The 22,079-nt window shown below is 36.4% G+C and overlaps 1 protein-coding gene across 1 annotated transcript in view; it reads right to left on the bottom strand.

The window, feature by feature from the left end:
• LOC150110297 (uncharacterized) overlaps positions 1 to 22,079 on the bottom strand; it is a 270,355-nt gene that overhangs the window by 141,534 nt on the left and 106,742 nt on the right. The window contains exon 7 of the mRNA XM_090395533.1: positions 18,918 to 19,078. Within this exon, the coding sequence (XP_090251659.1) occupies positions 18,918 to 19,078 (161 nt within the window). The remainder of the gene's footprint in view (positions 1 to 18,917; positions 19,079 to 22,079) is intronic.

Consider the following 22,079-nt stretch of genomic DNA (forward strand, 5'->3'; position numbering starts at 1 on the left):
TAGGCAGAAAAGGGGGTGATATGATTGAGACATTCAAATTACTGAAGGGTTTCTATAAGATTAATCCAGAAGATATTTTTGAGAATAGGACTGGTGGTGGGAGGACTAGGGGCCATATATGGAAGCTGGGCAAGAATGTGGTTAGCAGGGGTGTTAGAGCTAGGTTTTTTACTTGGAGAGTGGTGAATGAGTGGAATAAGCTGCCAGAGTCTGTTGTGGGTGTTATGACCGTGAATGAGTTCAAGGTGAGGTATGATAGATATCGTGTGAATGTCGAATAGTTGTTCTTGACATGATGTTAGGGCCTCTCTCGATGAGTCTATTGACTCCTTGGAGTTGCCGAAATAATAATAATAATAATAATAATAATAATAATAATAATATACCGAGTGAGTTATGGAGGCACTTATATATATATATATATGTTCACTGAAACACAAGCTAAAGCATTTTTGTACACCTTATTAACTGCTGATCCTAGCCTGACCTCTGGTGTGTGTGTGGGGGGGGGGGGATGTCCCTAAACACAAAGTTTAGGGAAGTTGCAATGGTTTTGAAAGTTACCCAGAGAATTAATGAGAAAGATACTTGCAAGTCAGTATGAGATGGTGATTTTGCTGTTGTATGAGGCAAAAAAAGGAGGAAGAGCAAAATTTAAAAATAAATAAATAAAAATTCACAGTATAGCATAAATCCACACACACACACACACACACACACACACACACACACACACACACACACACACACACACACACACACACACACACACACACACACAGGCTAATACAAAGTTTCATACCACCATTCAGCATAAAAAACAGGGATCATCGGTACCCTCAAAAATAGAGCCCTAACAATATGCTTTGATGAGCAGGCTCTGAAAAATGAGTATCAAATTATAAGCAAAACATTTATAAAGAATGGCTAAAACAGAAAAAAGAAGCATAAGAAAATACAGAATCCTTCACAAGAATGCCACCAAAGATAAAAAAAAAAAATTACAATAGTGCTATGCCTGCAGAAGGGGTGTCCTAGGTTCGATTCCCGTCGGAGACATGAGGAGCTGAAGGATCTTCCTCAGCCATAGCCAAGTTAACCGGTCTTGGGCGTGGACAGCAGGGTTTTTTCCCCCAGTTTATCCTGGGGTTTTTCCTCCCATAAAGCAGGCAAAATGGCCTTGAACTCAATGCCATCACAGACAAAGATACACCGGGGCGTAGGGCTGATCACCTTATCCCGTAACGGTTGAGGTCCATTGATTTAAAAACCCCTTGACACAAGGTAAAAGAGGGTTAAAGGAAAATGAGAATAGTGCTATAGTCATTCTTTAGATTAGGGGAATACCTGAAAAAATAAACATTAAAAATACAATATGACAGTAACATTCAGACCACCCACAAAATTAAAGTCTCACTCAGCACTTTTAAAGATCCCTCTTCGCCACCTTCCAGTCAGGAGTATACAAAATACAATGCACCTGTAATTTACCCTACATATGGGAAACAGAAGGTACAATCTCAATAAAAAGAGAACACAAATAACAGATCAAATGCCTTCATTATGGGAAATCAGGACATTCCAATCATCCACTTCAGACATGCCACAGAAATTATTAGAAACACACCCAGTCTTTACATCATACCAAAATATAGTAGAAAAGAAAATTCAAAGAAACGTGTGAGATGCTACTACATCGTCTCAGTCTCAACAAGAATGTTGAATTAACAGTGTGAAGAGTCTGGAAGGCCTATCTACAACCCACATAACATCCACGTCTAAAACAGAAGAAGAGGATGGTGAAACCACCAAACACAAAACACCTAGTCAATAGACAATAAACAGAATTTAAAAATAACAGGACTGTAGAGAATTCAACTAGTAGCAATTGATGTAGCTTTCACTTATTTAAGTGTTTAATTGTTAGTATTATTATTTTATATATTTTCTTTCTTTTTTTTAATTAAAATTTTTGTCTTCCTCTTTTTCTTTCCCTCACCAGAAGTCAGGCTAGAGTCAATGGTTAACAGAGCAGTTATGTTATAGATTACTAAAGTGTACTATGATGTAGCTCGTGTTGTGTATACATATGTATTCCTGATGATGATCTCGATATAAAGGTTGAAACATCGTGTGCTATTTTATCTTAGTTTTAAGTAAAGTAATTGCTCCAACATGAGAGTTTGTTGCCTAATTTCTACATACTTAATGTTGACCAGCATGTAATCATGAAAGAAACAATCCAGAATATCTTTATTTTTAACAAGCCTGGTTGGTCGAAAGGTTAGTATATCAGCTCTCCAATAATCAGGCTGCAGGTTCAAATTCTGCTGTGAGCATGGATGTTTGTGATTGTCTTTAGATGGAAGATACATGAAGTAGCTTGAAAACATTTCATGTTTGATTTGAGCAGTTTCCAGACTATGTAAAAAATAAATAAAAACACAAAGAAAATATACATAATATTAACTCTTAGCTTGCCTAAGAGAAACTCTTAGCTTGCCTAAGTACGAATGTATTATAAGTTTACAAAAACCTTTTTCAAGAAGGAACTATATAAAAAAAAATCCTTTTGATCCATTACAACATCCATTGCTGGATGTTGTAATGGATGCTTTTGAGTGATGAATCTAACTAGTCTCTTTCATCAGATGAAAAAACTTGGATCAGGCAGCAACCTGGGAAACCCAACAAAGCAGGACTGCACTGACCTAGCTATAAGGCATAGGGAAGTGTAATGGTTTATGAATCTGGAAAGAGAGTTCTGTTTTGTGCTATTTGAAATTGGTCCACTTATTTTTATTGATATTGCCATGAATGGGGTGGAGTAATTCCACATTCTGGAATTATACAGTGGTTTGTGGATAACAATATGCCTCTAATGGATTGCCCAGCTCAGTGTCCTGATCTAAACTCAGCAAGAACACTTGTGAGAGGATAGAACAATGTGTGAGGAGGCCAATATAACTGGAAGAAGTCAAACTTCTGTGTGATTATCTTAAGTTTGCCTCTCATCTTCCATAAGAATTTATTAAAATTGTCCCTACTGAAAAGTTAAAAGAAATAACAAACAACCATTATAAAATACAAAATGCATACATTGCACCTTATCCAGAAGAATCTGTGACAATTAGAAAACGACATTTCCCATTCTTAAAAGGGAATATTTCATATACTCTTCAGTGAATATTGTAATCTCTACAAAGTAAATCCTTGGAAGCTGCATCACAGTTCGTATCTCTCTATATATCACAGTTCATACCTCACTTTAAACTTATACGAGCTCTTATATGAACTTATACTCGTACAACTTCTGTATACTCCATTTTCCATGCAAAAAATTTACTTCTCGACTGCTTGCTTAAAATTCTTATACAGCTTCCAAGGATGACTTCTTGTTCTCTAATCACTCATGGCTCTGCACAATATCTCCCTATGTCTGCCTGAAAAGCTTTTCTAATCAATCTCAATCTGGTAAGTTTCAATCATATTCTTTCTCTTCTAGTTGCCAAGTACTGCAATTTGCATTTCCTCAATCTATCCTGGGAATGAATGTCCTGAAACAGTTACAGTACCAGCAGACTTTGTACCCTCTTAAGCATTCTCTTAGCTTTTGATATCTTGATGACTAGATATCTGGGTGGAGGTGTCCAGATGCATCCTGTTTAATGCCTATCTAATCTAATCTAATCCTGTGGCCTCTTCTTTAAGAGAGTTGCAGCTGATGAACAGTCCACTTCCATACCTCTCTATCTCTTGCTTCTGTAAGATTCTTGCCCATCCAATCTTTGATGTTGTCTTTCCATTGCAGTCGGGGGTCTTCCTCTCTTTCCCTCCACCATCTCCTGCAATACTATTCTGGGAAGCTCTCCAGAAGAACCCCCCTCATCAAATGTCCTGCAAATGCTATTTTTCTTCTTTGGATACTAGCCATATTGTCTCTTTTCATTTTGAATCTTTTAAGAACCTCTTCATTGCTCACTCTTTCAGTCTAGCTGATACGATCCATTTTTCTCAAGCACCACATTTCAAATGCATTCAATCATCACTCATCTCCTTATTGATATTCCACGACTCACATCCATAGGTCCCCACGCTCCAGATCATTGTCTTGAGGATTCTTACTTTTAACTGTTTGTTCAGATTTCTGTTTCCTAATATGTGGTATATTTGGAAAAATGCTGCTTTTGCTTTTTTAATTCTGTTCTTAATTTCATAATTAGATCTACTGTCTTCTGTTATCCAACTCCCAAGGTATTCAAAACAGTTTACATTTTCTATTCTTTGTCCATTCAAAGTGATTTCCATCCCATCATTTCCTTTTCTTGAAATCTTCATCACTTTTGTCTTCTGAATGTTTATTTTCATTTTATATCTCTCATTTCCAACCCTGTTCAGTCTGTTCAAAATTCTTTGCAAGCCTTCCTCTGTTTCGCTCATAAGTACAATGTCATCTGCATATCTTATATTATTTATAAGGTGTCAGTTTATCCTTATTCCATCGTTCAGATCTTCCAAGTCCTCCCTCATCATCCATTCACTATAGACATTAAAAAGGAGTGGGGACATCCCACACCCTTTCTTATGGGGATCCATTCAGTATCCTCTCCTTCAAATCTGACCCCTGGCCTCTTGAGTTTTGTATATTCTGAACAAAATTCTCATAATATTTTTATCTATTCCTATTTTATGCAAAATATCAAATAAAACAGATTGATTAACGTTATCAAAAGCTTTTTCATAGTCGACAAAGCATAGATATATATCTTTATTGCACTCGATCATTTTCCCCCCCAATATCCCCCATTTCCTCCCCATTGTTTTGTGATAGCTTCCCTGGTTCCCCTGTTTCTCCTGAAACCAAACTGTGCTTCATTTAATTCCCTCTCTATCATCTGTTCCATCCTGCTTAATGCCTTATACAACAGCAAAATCACCATCTCATACTGACTTGCAAGTATCCTTCTCATTAATTCTCTGGGTAACTTTCAAAACCATTGCAACATCCCTAAACTTAGTGTTTAGGGACACTGGAGAGGGAACACCATTTCATAAACACAGCATACTGTATTCCATTTCACCTGTTCAAAATGAAAAACCATATATTAATATCCCCATTCATCTGTACACAACATCAACCTATTCATAACCTCCTGAATTTGATGTAATATCACATCAGATTCCCTACTTTCCCAATTTTGCATTATCTGCAAACAACTGCATATTTCCCTATGAATCTTGTACCATACTGCCAACATATAAATCAAACAGTTTCAAGAGAAGAATACCGAGGCAAGAAACAAAAGTCAGTTCATCATGCACTGAACATGTAAATTCTGTAGAAAAAAAAAATAAAGTATTTAATATAAAGCATATTTTGTGATGAGTATCTCACCACATCAAAGTGAATACATAAAAAGAACATACAGTTACATCAAGTGAGAATGGAGTGGCAACAGATGTTACAGAGTGCCTCTGTTCTGCTGCTCTCCAGTCAGTCACATAATGCTATTAGGAATCTATGGGAAACTGTAAACATAGTCATTAACACAGCAATAAAAAACTCTGTCGATGAGAAAAGGGACAGGTATGTAAAAAAATGAAAACAGTTTGAAAAGCAGAATTTGGTAAATTAAGAATAAAATAAATTTAACAAATTATAACATTTCATGAAAATTGTATACAGGGTATATATATATATATATATATATATATATATATATATATATATATACATATATGTAATTAATATATCACCCTAATATACAGGGTGTTCGGGATAAATTTGACATATTTATAATTAATTATATTTTTCCGTAAGTTACATGTATTAACACACACTTCTCTTCATTTAAAAGTTTGGACCCTTCTTCATTCATATACAAGATGTCAGAAAGGATGGATAGCTGGAACCCACCTGAATCATGGAAGAGAATAACTTGTATCATGATGATTCGTGCCCGCCATCAAAATAAGGATATTACGACTGCTGCCCAATGCTCCCTGAATACAGTAAAAACAATCAGGCATGAACTAGATACTTGCAATGGTGACTACGAGGATGTAGCAAGAAGAAAGATCCCTAGCAGACGATCTGATTGCGTTCGTACAGCAGAATTCCTCGCAAATCTGCAGGAACAGGTGTTGAAGAACCCTGGCATTGGAATTCGGGCTTTGTTCGTGGAGTTGCTAACTGTAGTCAAGCCCTGGATAACAAGGGTAGCCAATGGTAGGCCGTATGTATGGCAGCAGGATTCGGCCCCTTGCCACACCTCTGGGAAAAGTCAAAAATGGTTGTCTGAAAATTTCTACGACTTCACCAGTCCAAATGTTTGGCCTCCAAACTCCCCAGACCTTAACCCCATGGATTATTTTGTATGGGACGCAGTTGAAAAAGACACCAATCGCACTTCCAGTAATACAAAAGCCCAGTTAATGGATAAAATTAAAACAGTTTTTGCGGCCCTTCCCAGGGAGACTGTAGCATCAGCTTGTTCGAGGTTCCGAAGCAGAATTGAAGCTGTGATCGATGCTAATGGTGGTTATTTTGAGTAAATCTTGTTGATAGTATTGTAATTAACTCTGCCTGTAATGTTTTTTTGTCAATTCATTAAATTTAATAGATACAAAGAAGATTTTCTTTTTCCTTACGAAACTGTCAAATTTATCCCGAACACCCTGTATATATACATATATACAATTAATAGATTATTCATATAAAGTAAGTATAAAAAGTGTATGTATAAGAGAATGAACAACAACATCATATATATATATATATATACAAGGGTTGTTCGATAAGTCCGTGCAAAAATGAAGAAAACATTTTTTTTGGGACAAACATTTTTTATTTTTCAACATAGTCTCCTTTGGGGTCTATACACTTAGTCTAATGATGCTTGAGTTTTTTGATCCCATCCATATAGTATGATTTGTCCAACTCTTCAAAATAGGCAGTTGTTTCGGCAACCACCTCATCATCATTTGATGAAAATCTCTTTCCTACCAACCACTTTTTCATGTTTGGGAACAGATAGTAGTCCAAGGGAGTCAAATCTGGAGAATGGTGGTGGTGTGTGGGGGGGGGAGGATTGCGAAAGGACTTTGTAGCGCTGAACATGTAAATTCTGTAGGAAAAAAAATAAAGTATTTAATATAAAGCATATTTTGTGATGAGTATCTCACCACATCAAAGTGAATACATAAAAAGAACATACAATTACATCAAGTGAGAACAGAGTGGCAATAGATGTTACAGAGTGGTCATTCTTTTTCACCAAGTGTAGTCGTTTTTCTTTTATTTCATTATTTAAATAATCCAGCAAAGATGCATAATACACTCTGGTAATTGTTTTGCCCTTTTCCAAGAAGTCTATGAAGATTGTGCCACGAGCATCCCAGAAGATGGTGGCCATAACCTTTCCTGCTGAAGGAACAGTTTTCACTTTCTTTGGTGCAGATTCCCCGCTTACAACCAACTGTTTTGATGAATTCATGTTTCGTCCACTGTTACGAAACAATGAAAAAATTCCTCTGGATTCCACTGAAACAGCTACAAGCTGTCCTTGCAACAGTTCACACGTTGACGCTTTTGATCCAGTGTGAGCAAACGCGGCACCCATCTTGTGGATAGTTTTGTTCATGTAAAATATTATGTATGCAGTCATTTGAAATGCCCACAACCTTAGCAATTTCATGCACCTTCACTCTTCTATCATCCATCACCATACCATGGATTTTTTTCAATAATTTCTGGGGTAGTGACCTCAACAGGGCATCCAGAATGTTCAGCGTCACTTGTGCTCATATGGCCACTTCTAAAGTTACTAAACTACTTAAAACCGTCCAAATCGAAGGTGCAGACTCACCATAATGTTTATTAAGCTTAGCTTTGGTTTCCTGAGCCGTTTTGCCTTTCAAAAAGTTATGTTTAATCACTACACGAAATTCTTTCTCATCCATTTTTCACAAATCACGGTACTTGATCAATTCAAATGAATGCTAAACACAGAGTAATACATCTATCTGATTGAAACTTAGTGTGTGATCCTCCAACAGTTGCCAGCAACTAAAAATAACCTCAATACGTACTGGTGGCGTCATCTCTTCGACTTTGCATGGACTTAACGAACAGCCCTCATATGTATATGAATGAATGATCATTAATTCAGTTAACAAACATATTTTTTAAAAAATTTGAATGACTAGAACCAAGATTTAAGTTAAAAGGTTTTAATATTAAAAAACTTCTAGTTTCGGCTTGTAACAGCCTTCATCAGGTAACATTATAAAACACTGAAGCTTAAATAAACTATGAACACCATAGAGAGTCTATACATAATTGACATTAAAACATTGTGTTGTATTTAAAGCTGTTCTTTCATTCGTTGTATTGTTGGGAAAGTACGTGCTGGTAGCATCTCGTGAATGCCAGTACATGATTACAGCTGAATGACTATCTGGGAGGTTGTAGCTCAAGTTATTATTCTACGATTTTTCTCTCTAGTTCATCATTCAGTTTTTGCCAATTTTAACTTATGGATCTGAGAGCTGGGTTAGAAATAAAACACTTGAACAAAGACTAGTGACTGCAGATATGAGAGTCCTGAGAAAGATTAGGGGTGTAAACAGATGGTTTAATGGCAATATTATATTAAAAATGAGGATATTAGGAAAGAACGTGACATTGTTGGCATCCAAGAATGTGTTAGCAGAGCTAATCTCAGGTGGTATGGTCACTAAAACAGAATGGGAGAGGAAAGATTAACAAAGCGAGTGTTCTTTGCTAGGTTGGTAGGGAAAAGACCCAGAGAAAGACCAAGATATAGGTGGATTGATACAGCAAAAAGCAAGAATTTTAAGATCTGATAATGTTGGAGTCTTGACAGGTAATAGAATGATTTGGAGGAAATTTGTAGATAGGAAGTTAGTAATGATGTAAGTTTTTCATGTAGTACTATCATATCCTAACACCCCTTGAGGATACATGTCAGGAATTTGATGATGATGATGATGATAAAATAATAATAATAATATATAAATAAATAAATAAAAATTGGGAATTCCTATGTTATGTCCTGTGCTTCTTTGAGACCACTAAAATTGTGACTCCGACACATGCAGTTCATGACTTTTAAGGTACCTGTAAAGTTGTTTTCGATTTTATTTGATCATTTAAAAATTTTTCTGGGTATGTATTACTAAACTTCTTTCTTAAGAACCATACTGGAATAACTGCGTTGTTGTAATTTCTTTGTTGTGAATTAAATTCCAGCCTTAAATTATACCTAATTAACGTTTAAAAAAATATATATACTGCTGAAAAGAAACTTTATTTCTCTAGAATCCTAGAAGATATAAATTTTGAATCATCTATCTTTTTTTAAAAACAAGAAGAAAAGTTATCATATAATGCAAAAAGTTTAAATTTAAATCAAGTGACAATACGAACCATAAAGAAAAATGAACAGAAAATCAGAACTACTGCTGCAAGATCTTCCACTTCCTCATATAACAGTTCATCCTTGAGAACCAATAATCAAGAAAAAAAAAAAAAACCTCACTATTTGGATTGACAATAGCAGTACAAAATGGATCTCATTAGATAACAAATAATTAAACAAAATGCACTAAAATTTTATAACCATTTAAAAGAAAATGGAAAAATCTTTTATGAACCCAGAATTTGTTGCCAGTAAAGGTTGGTTGCAGCGATTTAAAAATTGTAGTAGCAAGGCTTATACGTTGGTCATACATAACTGGTAATTAGTTTACAGAATTAACAACGCATATAAAGTATATTAATTAAAGGTAACTTTAATAAACAACTTCTATATTTCAGCAACGTCACATTGCCATCTTCAGATATATGATGAAGATGGCAACGTGACATTGCCGAAATATAGAAGTTGTTTATTAAAGTTACCTTTAATTAATATACTTTGTGTGGTTAATTCTGTAAACTAATTACCAGTTATGATTTAAAAATTGCTTCTAATCATATAACATAAGAAAGGGGAAAGGGCATCAGTTGAAACTGAAGCTGAGTATACAGAGGAATTTCAAAAAATTATTTATGTGCATGGAAACATGGCTGATAAGCACAATCAAACAGATTCCTGTTGCTTAGTAGCAATGAAGAAAAAGAAAATTAAATAAACATACGTTATCTTACATATATGGATCATTACTTTTTAAGATGTTTGTTCAATTACTACTACTACTGTTAATAAAAATTAAATTATAAAATCTCTCTCTCTCTCTCTCTCTCTCTCTCTGTATAACACACACACACACACACAGTAATCAAAATTAAAGTATTCCAGTTTAAGGCCTTGTGGAGTGCCATCAAGTGATCCAAATGCTGCAAAACTTTGAAGTAGCAATGAAGTTTTGTTGCTTAGTAGCAATGAAGAAAAAGAAAATTAAATAAACATACGTTATCTTACATATATGGATCATTACTTTTTAAGATGTTTGTTCAATTACTACTACTACTGTTAATAAAAATTAAATTATAAAATCTCTCTCTCTCTCTCTCTCTCTCTCTCTGTATAACACACACACACACACACACACACACACACACACACACACACACACACACACACACACACACACACACACACACACAGTAATCAAAATTAAAGTATTCCAGTTTAAGGCCTTGTGGAGTGCCATCAAGTGATCCAAATGCTGCAAAACTTTGAGGGAATACATTGTGCATTATGTGAAAGCAATACATGAAAAAAAAAAAAGAATAAATTCCAAAATTCATCACCAAGGAGTGCTGTATGATGTACCAAATGTAGGTGTAATAATTTTTCTCTGTGTTTAAATAGAAAGTGACACAAGCATACATAACACATCTTTATTCATTTCCATTATGCATTCATGGGCTGCACTGTTCAATGTGCTGCCCTTCCCAGTATTCCATAAACTGCATCCTTTGCACATATGTTCAATGGCAGAACACAGTTGGTTGGGACTATTGCACACATGCTGCATTATGTTGTCTTTCGGCAGATATAAATTATCAGGATGATCCTGATAAACCCTGTCTTTCAGAAATAACTATAGGCAGAAGTCACAGGGGATCATATTAGGTGAATAAGGCATCTATGCAGTAGGAAACACATGGCTGATCACTCTGGCTTCCGTAAAATGTTCTCAAAGAACCTCCTGTATGGATCTACCAATGTGTGGAGGATCCCCATCCCGCATGAAAATGATTAAATCCATGCACAGGCGCTACTGTAGCTGTAGCACAACAAAATTGTTTATCATATCACAATACCTTTTGGCAGTAACTGAGCAGTCACAGAACCCGACTAGCAAATATCCTCAAAGAAGAATGGTCCAATGATAAACGAAGCTGTAAACCCGCACCAGACAGTGACATTGGGTGAATGCAAAGGAATTTATTGGATTGCATACAGGTTGTGCATAGCCCATACCCAGCAATTGTGGGTATTAACAGCTCCATTCAGGTGAAAGTGAGCCTTATCTCCTTCACAAAATCATCCACGCCACATAGCATCCAACTTCATTCAAGCTAGGAATGTTAAAGCAAATGTGAGTTGACTTTCAAAGTCCTGCAGGGGCAACTCCTGTGTCAAGGTTATCTTGAATGGGTAGAAATGCAGAATCTTCCATAGAATTTTTCAGACAGTTAAGTAAGGCACATCCGTGTATCTTGATACAGCACATGCACTACAGGAAGCAACACTGTTATTCATGGTCTGCTTCACAATGGCAGTAGCAACTTCATTCTCTTGTTGTGAACTGAATGGTTTGCAACCTCTGTTAGGTTTAACTCCTAACGATCCTGTTTCCTCAAAGCAATTAAATCATTCATTGCAGAGCACATGGAGACAGTGAACCTCTTCGACATTTGTTCAGGCGACGAAATTTGCAGAGTGCAGCAACAGCATTGCAAATTGTTTAGGAAGTACAGCTTCATGAGCAAAACATATTGGGGCAAGGTTAGGGGTGCTTAAGGGTCAAAGCTGTATAACTGAGAGGAGACCTCCACATAGCCTTTAAAGGAATGCGGAGAACCGACCAGGGCTTCTGACCTAATGTCCAATCCTAACCTTCTCGTGGTGCACCCTGTTGGGTATCTACTTGGATACTGAACGGACGAGGATGGGCTGGCAATTTGGGATTTAGCCGACCAAATTGTATTCTTATTGGTTAAACCAAAATATAGAATGATGGTACAACATGACAAAATTTCATGCCGGCTGGGGCGTCGCCCGGTTAAACAAGGCCCCCGTTGTTTCGCCAGGGAACCAGGGCGAACAGCGAAAAGTCAGCCACTGGAACAAATCTGAAAATAAACCCCAACTCAACATCACCAGAGTTAAAGATCGGTACTATCAACGTAAGAAGCCTGAATGGCAAAGAAATGGAGCTAGCTGAGGAATTAGATAAGTACCAGATCGACATAATAGGGGTGACTGAAACAAAAAAGACCAAAACTGGTGAGCTCTTTCTGAACAATAAATACAAAATGTTATATTCAGGCAATGACAATCAAGGAAAAGAAGGAGTAGCCATAGTATTCAACACAAAATACGAGGCTAATCTTCTTGAATGGCAGGCAGTCTCAAGTAGAGTAATGTGGGCAAATATGAGAATGGGGAACTGGACAATGAGACTTATTTGTGCCTATGGTCCCACAGAAGGTTCTACTAAGGTAGAAGTGGGGGAATTTTTTGAGGCTTTAGAAAAAGCAACTGACACAATGAAAAATGAAAAGTTGGTCCTTGTTGGGGATCTAAATAGCAGAGTAGGAAATGATTGTCAGACATACAAAAATATTTTGGGAAAATTTGGAGAAAAGAGCAAAGCTAATAATAATGGCAAATATCTGTTGGATTTCTGCTCAGAACATGGACTGGTCATTACTAACACCATGTTCCAACATAAAAATGTGCACAAATTCACATGGAGAGAAGAGGAATAAGAAAAGTCTCATTGACTATGTTATTGTTGATAGTGATGTTTTCTCCCTGGTGCAGGACACCAGAGTGTACAGAGGATTTGAAATTGGAAGTGATCACTATTTAGTCTTGAGCAGGATAAAATTGAATTTCATATTGAAAAGAATAACATGTAAGAAAGTTTTAAAGCGAATAAAAGTTGAGCAGCTCTCAGATGTGAACTGTAGACTAAAATACACAAAGATTATTGAAGAAAAAATGAAAGAGTTTGAGAACAGGAATCAAACCTTGGAGATTCAGTGGCAAACTCTGAAGAAAACATTGATTGATTCTGCCAGAGAGGCATGTGGTGAGGTTGTTTGTAAGGATAAAAAAATCAGAACTCCCTGGTGGACACAGGAAGTTAAAGAGGCAGTGAAGGAAAAGAAGAAAGCAAACAAAAGTTCCTGGCAAATAAGTCAGCTTTTGCTCTTAGAGAATATAGAGACAAATGCAAGAATGCTAAACACTGTGTAAAACTAGCTAAACAAAAGTCATGGGAGGACTTTGGCAAGAATATAGAAAATAAATATCAAGAAGGTGGCAAAATATTCTGGAGGTTGTTGAAGAAACTTAAGAATGGAGGAAAGAGTGCTGTAAAAGGAATTAGAGATGATAAAGGTGACATAAAAACGGGAGAAAAAGATATCCTTGAAGTATGGAGTAATTACTTTGAAAAACTGCTAAATGAAACAAGCAGTGATGACAGCACAGTGGTAAAAAACACTGACCAGGCATGCAGTCAGGAATACATATCCATACTTGAAGTAGAAAAAGCCATCAAAGGCTTGAAATGTGGAAAGGCAGCAGGAGTAGATGATATTCGACCAGAAATGCTGAAGTATGGTGGTATAAGAGTATTACAGTGGCTGCACTGCATAGTTCAGAAAGCCTGGACAGAGGGACGAATTCCCGATGATTGGAGTAGAGCTCTCATAGTACCCATATATAAAATGGGAAATAAAACTGAATGTGAGAATTACAGAGGTATTTCTCTACTGAGTGTTCCTGTCAAGATCTATGCAAGTATACTTGAGAAACGGTTGAGAAGAATTGTGGAAGAAAAGCTTGGTGAAGAACAAGCTGGATTCAGGCCAAATAGAGGCTGTCAGGATCAGATCTTCACTTTACGACAAATAGTTGAGAAAGCATGGGAATATAACAAAGATCTGTATTTAAGTTTTGTCGATCTGGAAAAGGCATATGACAAGGTGCCAAGAGAGAAGCCATTCAATACGCTGCAGTTATATGGTGTGAATGGGGCATTATACCAAGCAATACTTAGTCTTTATTTGAGTTGTAAGTCAGCAGTCAGAATTGAAGGAAGTACAGGAAGATGGTTTAATGTTAAATCTGGTGTGAGACAAGGATGTACATTATCCCCTCTGTTATTCATTATCTATATGGATCACATTATGAAGGAAAGTGGTATTAAACATGATATCAAAATTGGAGATGTTAATGTCAGCTCTTTGCTTTATGCAGATGATGTTATACTTCTAAATAAATCTGCTACAAGTCTGCAAGATTCTCTGACTAAATTGAATAGCTGTTGTAATAGATATGGTATGAAGGTCAGCAATAAAAAGACAAAGACAATGAAAATAGGCAGAATCATTGAAAATGTCAACTGTGTTGTGAATGGAGAACCTGTGGAACAAGTAAAACATTTCAGCTATTTAGGCACGATTTTTACTAAAGATGGTAAATTAAATATAGAAATAGACAACAGAATCAGCAAAGCTGGAATGGTGGGAAGTCAATTGAATAAATTCATATGGAATAAGAGAGAAATTAGTCGGAACACTAAATTAGCTGTATACAAGACAGTGTTCAAACCAGTTTTAACTTATGGATCTGAGAGCTGGGTCAGAAATAAAACACTTGACCAAAGACTAGAGACCACAGATATGAGAGTCCTGAGAAAGATTATAGGCGTGAACAGATGGCATCAATGGCAATATCATATTAAAAATGAGGATATTAGGAAAGAACTTGACATTGTCAGCATCCAGGAATGCGTTAGCAGAGCTAATCTCAGGTGGTATGGTCACTTAAATAGAATGGGCGAGGAAAGATTAGCAAAACAAGTGTTCTCTGCCAGGGTGGCAGCAAAACGACCCAGAGGAAGGCCAAGATATAGGTGGATTGATACGATACAAAGTGCTTTAGACGATATTAATATAAGATCTGATAATGTTGGAGTCTTGACAAGTAACAGACTGATTTGGAGGAAAATTGTAGATAGGAAATTAATAATGATGTAATTTTTTTCATGTAGTACTATCATATCCTGTACACCCCTTGAGGGTACATGGCAGGAATTTGATGATGATGATGCTTCATGAGCAAAACATATTGGGGCAAGGTTAGTGCCATCACTGTGAATGGTATTAACAACCAGAATGAAGGGGAAAAATCCCAAGTCTATCTTTTTAAACCCTCCTGACACCTGTCAAGTGGTATGATATGCAAATTCCATGCATTTGGTGTTTACAATGCCCCTGGTGATGAATTTTGGAGTTACTTTCTTTTTTCTCAGATATCACTTCTGCTTGATGCACTATATATTTCTGCAAAACTCTGCAGCATTTGGATCACTAGATGGCACTCCAAAAGGCCTTAAATAGGGATATATTAATTTTAATCACCTTGTGTGTGTGTGTGTGTGTGTGTATAAGATTTGCACATGCACATTACGAATAAATGTAAGATTATTATCAAGAGTTCAAACTTGCTATGTCCCAAAATTTGACAATTTTAGACCATTATCATCATCGTAATTTAGATTTGGTTGATTGTGATCTTCACAATCAAAGTTTCATAGAATTACTTGAAGAATCTTTCAAATTTGAAGGAACTTTTATGAAGAATTTTTGTGTTTATTATTATTATTAACATTTGACCTCCACGGAATCAGAGACTCATCGTGGGAGGTACACACTATTGCATACAATGCTCATCCAACCGCATCTTAAACTGATTCAATGTTGAAAATTGTTGAAAATTTATTTATCACTAGGTTAGACTATAATAGATTTAGTTTAATCCTTTATCCCAGTGAGAGCAAACAAAGTTTGCGCCTGAAAATATCTTCAGGACTAAATATAGTGTTGTACTATCTTATCCAGTAAGTAGTGCAACAAGGCAACTCGTGGCAAAGGTGGAGCAAGCTACCAGGCACTTCTAACCCAGTATCTCCCATAATGCAAAACACATTTCCTATGTGGATATGTATACTGTTATGCATTAAAGGGATTGGCCATCTACCCAGACTAGTTTCGACCTTTATTAAGGTCTCTTCAGTGGGAGCCAGGCCCAGAGCTGGAGATACCAGGCAGAAGCAGTAGCAAGTCATCTGTGCCTATGGGAGTTGCCAAAAGGTTTATCACCTTTTTTAAAAATTACTCTGGATTTAGAGAAAGATGTTGAAAATTTATTTATCACTAGGTTAGACTATAATAGATTTAGTTTAATCCTTTATCCCAGTGAGAGCAAACAAAGTTTGCGCCTGAAAATATCTTCAGGACTAAATATAGTGTTGTACTATCTTATCCAGTAAGTAGTGCAACAAGGCAACTCGTGGCAAAGGTGGAGCAAGCTACCAGGCACTTCTAACCCAGTATCTCCCATAATGCAAAACACATTTCCTATGTGGATATGTATACTGTTATGCATTAAAGGGATTGGCCATCTACCCAGACTAGTTTCGACCTTTATTAAGGTCTCTTCAGTGGGAGCCAGGCCCAGAGCTGGAGATACCAGGCAGAAGCAGTAGCAAGTCATCTGTGCCTATGGGAGTTGCCAAAAGGTTTATCACCTTTTTTAAAAATTACTCTGGATTTAGAGAAAGATGTTGAAAATTTATTTATCACTAGGTTAGACTATAATAGATTTAGTTTAATCCTTTATCCCAGTGAGAGCAAACAAAGTTTGCACCTGAAAATATCTTCAGGACTAAATATAGTGTTGTACTATCTTATCCAGTAAGTAGTGCAACACCAAGGCAACTCGTGGCAAAGGTGGAGCAAGCTACCAGGCACTTCTAACCCTAAATCCAGAGTAATTTTTAAAAAAGGTGATAAACCTTTTGGCAACTCCCATAGGCACAGATGACTTGCTACTGCTTCTGCCTGGTATCTCCAGCTCTGGGCCTGGCTCCCACTGAAGAGACCTCAATAAAGGTCGAAACTAGTCTGGGTAGATGGCCAATCCCTTTAATGCATAACAGTATACATATCCACATAGGAAATGTGTTTTGCATTATGGGAGATACTGGGTTAGAAGTGCCTGGTAGCTTGCTCCACCTTTGCCACGAGTTGCCTTGGTGTTGCACTACTTACTGGATAAGATAGTACAACACTATATTTAGTCCTGAAGATATTTTCAGGCGCAAACTTTGTTTGCTCTCACTGGGATAAAGGATTAAACTAAATCTATTATATGATTCAATGTGTCCACAACACACTCAGGCAATGCATTCCACTCATCAACCACCCTCCATGCAAAGAACCTGCTTCTCACTCCTCTGTTCACACCCTACTTATACAGTTTCTAGTGATGGCCTCTTGTTCTACTTACCCTCTCCCATTCAATGAAAGATCTCTTCCATGTCTACCCGATAACAACCCCTGACCAGCTTATATGTCTCAATCATACCCCCCCCCCCACTTCTTCCTATTCATGAGACTCTGCAACTTGCATTCTCTCAATCTGTCCTCATACTCCACATTCCAAAGGCCACTGACTACCTTTGTGAATCTTCTCTGGATTCCTTTCCAACATATCCTCATCACCATGAAAACCTGGTGACCAAATCTGTGTCCTATACAATGAAATCCTACTCTCTATTTCTGCATGTCAGGGTCCTCCACATCATTGCCATTACCCGATGTGATGTCTTCACAACTTGTGCAATGTGCCCCCCCCCCCCGAATTTCAGATTCCTGTCCACTATCACTCCTAGATCTCTTATCTCCTCTACTTCTGTTAAAGTTTTCCCCCCAAGTGTATACTTTGCATCCCATCGTTGCTTACCAAATTTCAAAACCTTACACTTGGCAACAATGAACTGACAGTTCCACTTACCTGCCCATTCATGCAATCTATTCAAGTCCTCTTGTAAGGCATTAACATCTGTTTGACTGTGCATTGCTCTCCCCAGTTTTACATCATCTGCAAACAGCTGGATATCACTAGTTAAACCCTGCCCAATATCATTAACATACAAATTGAACAACAATGGCCCCAAAACTGGCCCCCTGCGGCACACCGCTGGTGACCTTTCTCTTTCGGGATACTGCACCCCCATATACAATTTTCTGATACCTATCTGACAGCCAGTCACTGATCCAACACAGAAGTCTGTTATCCAATCCCATCTGTTTCAATTTATTTAAGAGCTTGTCAAGTGGAAGTCAGAATAAATCTGATAGAATTCACACTAAAAAATCACTCAGACACACTTCATTATCAAAAATAAATAAAGAGACCCTAAAATTTATGAAACACTTCCAATTATTATTCAAAAAAGAACTTATCTTTTGGAGCTCTTTCTGACACTACACAACTTACAGCCCTCTAGCGGCGAATCTCTAGTGGTGTTATCCCATGTTCGGTAAGACCAGATTTCTGAGCTTGAAGAAAATGATACAATCCATGTGTTCTGATGTCTACAGTACAACCAATCTGGCAAAAATAGGATAGACTGCGGAAACAAGTAACCTGGTACACTCCCATCAGCTAATAGAAAAAGTTTGTTTTTGGCAAAAGGCACACTATATACTGGATTCATGTATATAGTCAGGCTCATCATGTCCATGAACTACATTAGTATGAATAATCAAAACTCAAAATAGATATTCATAATTACATTTACGATGACATTGAAATATCAGGCAGAACAAGAATACCATACTAAAATGTACTCACCACCACTGGTTTAAGGCAAGTTACAAACATGCAGTAGCGGCTTCTTTCTTCTATTAAAGCTCTCCTTAATGCTTGTTTTTCAGTTTCTTCAAGCAAGTGGTATCTATCACTAACATCCTGCATGGCTGAATCTAAAGTCTTCTGCATGTCACTTTTGCTTGCTAAAAATATCAAAACACATACAAACACATATAAGTTCTAGTGTTGGATTTATAATTTAAATGGAATTTGAAAAATATATAGAATTTCAAATCTGGAGAATCTTAGATCATGTATATTGAAAAAAACAATACTTTAAAATTAAATTCCATTAAATAAATATTAACAGTAGTTCAATTAGAATATTCCTTTTAACCCAAATACACATACAAATACCTTACAAAGATTACATTTTACATGTTTTTTTAGGTGCATCTACAAAAATGCACCTATCAGATTAATTTTGTTTGCCATTCATATGGAAGCGATCCTGAATTCTGGATCATTTGCATATGATAAATGTTACTGAAATTTGTCAGGGCATCTCAATTTTTGTCCACCATCTGCATGTGTACAATATAAATAAATAAATGAAAAATAAAATAAAATAAAAGTCTAGAACTCTGAATCGGAGTTCTGGATTTTTGTAATTCTTACAAAAATCTGTCAAACCATTTCATTTTGCATCATCTGCAAGGACACAAATGTGAAAAATGTGTCAAAATTATAACAATGTAAAAACTCTGCCCTTGCTGGATAGAATAAGTGATAATAATTCTACATTAGTTGGAAGGATCCTATACACCAATTTAATAAAATTCAGTATTTAGGATGGTGGCTTCGATCAGACTTTTTGTAGTCACAAAATCATATAAAACAAAACTGCAACTGCCTACAGGATGTAAGCCAAAAATTAGTTAAAATTTAATAAACTGCATTCTAACACTTCTGACACACTTGTCAGCTTTTTTAACAAAAGTACCTTCATTTAATAATGCTCTCTTCTGTATACTGCATGTTTTGTGTGACTATGATCCATAAAAAGGTTGCAAATCTATAGTACATCAGGACTAAGGATTTTTTTTTATTTATTAATTTTTGCAATTTTTTGTATATTTTATTCCTTTTACCTAGTCCAAAAACCCTGCTCAAGAGACCAAACATGGAATTTGTTGAAGCCAAGTCAAGCCTCCAATAAGTAGTGTTGGTGGTCTCTCACACTAAATGATAAAATTCATCTATGCCTAAAGACAATCAAAAATATCCATGTCTGGCAGGATTTGAACCTACAGCCAGTTGGTTGGTGAATAAATATAGTAACCACTCAGCCAACCAGACCAGCTACATCTAGGATAATAAAGGTGGGTAATGATAGTTTTCGCAGAAATGACTGAAATAACATGTAAGAATTCGAGTCTGAACAATTTTAAAATGAATCATATGAAAACAATTATAAGAACCTGCTAAATTAATATTTATTTTCATACACCATACAGCAGTTAATTTTCATTCTGCAACCAGTGTTAGATTGTGGATTGATTGATGAAAGAGGTTTTCATTTATTTATTTTTGGTTTAATTCTGTTTTTATAGAAAATTATTTAAAATGATAACAATATATTTTTATATTTTTTTTCTTCCATAAGGGAGAAAAAAGCAATTTATTGACAATTTGATATTATAATAATAATTCCTCTCTAGTTCTTTCTTTTAATGTCATATGATGATTCATATTCATTTTGATAAAATTATGGAGACCAATACCATATTAAGAATAATTACTTTAATTTTCCAATGTTTCGACCCATATATTAAAAAATAGCGTTATTAGTTTAAAAATTGTGCTAGAATTAGAATATATTGCGGAGTTAATTAGTTTAGCTTAAAAAGTTTATTTTAAATAGAGTTAATTTAGTATTCTGATGAGACACGGCAGATACATAGCATAGCACATAGCATCAAAGTGAAGAAAGGCAATGGTGTCCAAATCACCGTATTTGTTTGAAGAATTTAACCAAAGGGAATTCGTCCAGTGTAAGCTCTGTGGAATGTATGCTTTGCTGAGAGTGGCTGGAGTTTGGTTTGAGAGCTATAGTAGCGGAAAAGTGTCATGAAAGTGAGGATCTGAAGTGTGTCTCTCAGGTCGCGAGATTGACGTAGTGGATGAAAGTCAGAATGCGATAGAAAATTGTGATGTAATGCCAAATAGCATAGAGAATGAGTTTAAAAGTGATACAGTTGATGGTGAAAGTAAAAGGACAGAGTGAGAGAATGGGTTGACTGATAAAAAAAATGAAGAGTTAGCTGCAATGAGGGAGACAGCTCGGTTGCACGGAGTGATACACAGGGCAAAGCGGCAGCTGGAGCAATTACAAAAATGTCTACTGAGTGTATCAGATAACAAAAAGAAGCAAGTGAATGATAAGATAAATGAGAACATGATCGGGAGTGAAAGAAAAATTAAGGAGCAAGTGTTATATGGTGATTCAGTAATAAAAGTTGTAATAGATGAGAGTTTGACAAAATTGTGCTTTCCGGGTGAGAAAATGAATAATGTAAGTGAGGCTATTAGAGCACAGAAGCATAGGGTGAAAGAAATGATAATAGTGGCTGGAACAAATGATATAAAAGATGAAAAATTTGCTATGAGAGAGGACTTGAAAGAATTACTAGAGGTAGCAAAAGGAAAGAGTGAGAAAGAGTTAAGATAGTTAGTCTGTTGCCACGGTATGACAGAGTACAGTTGAGAAGGAGGGCCATAATTGCAAATGACTTTATGCGTAGGTTATGAAGGAGGAGTGGTGTGAAGTTTGTGGACATGTGGAATGAGTATGATGGGCAAAAGGACTTATGCAAGAAGGATGGTTTGCATCTGAATAGATATGGTGTTTGGAGAGTGGAAAAATTGTTGCTGAATGAAGTGAAAGTGGATGTGCAGAATCAGGGAAACTAGAGCTTTTAGGGAGAGTGGGGATGCTGTTGAGAGGACATGCAGACATCAGTGAGGCAGTTGAGTGTAAGAATGTGTATAATATGCCTGAGTTAGGATGAAGGATAACAAACCAAAATGGGATAGTTAGTATAAGCCATCAAAATAAGGGTGGGGCTAGGGGACTTCTCACTTTATGTACACTAATGCCAGGAGTATTCGGAATAAGAAGTAGGAATTTCTGGCTTGGTTAGT

Source organism: Typopeltis vanoorti, chromosome 1 (assembly GCF_054136105.1).
Source record: "Typopeltis vanoorti isolate ZY-2024b chromosome 1, IOZ_Tvanoo_1.0, whole genome shotgun sequence".
Classification (NCBI taxonomy): domain Eukaryota; kingdom Metazoa; phylum Arthropoda; class Arachnida; order Uropygi; family Thelyphonidae; genus Typopeltis; species Typopeltis vanoorti.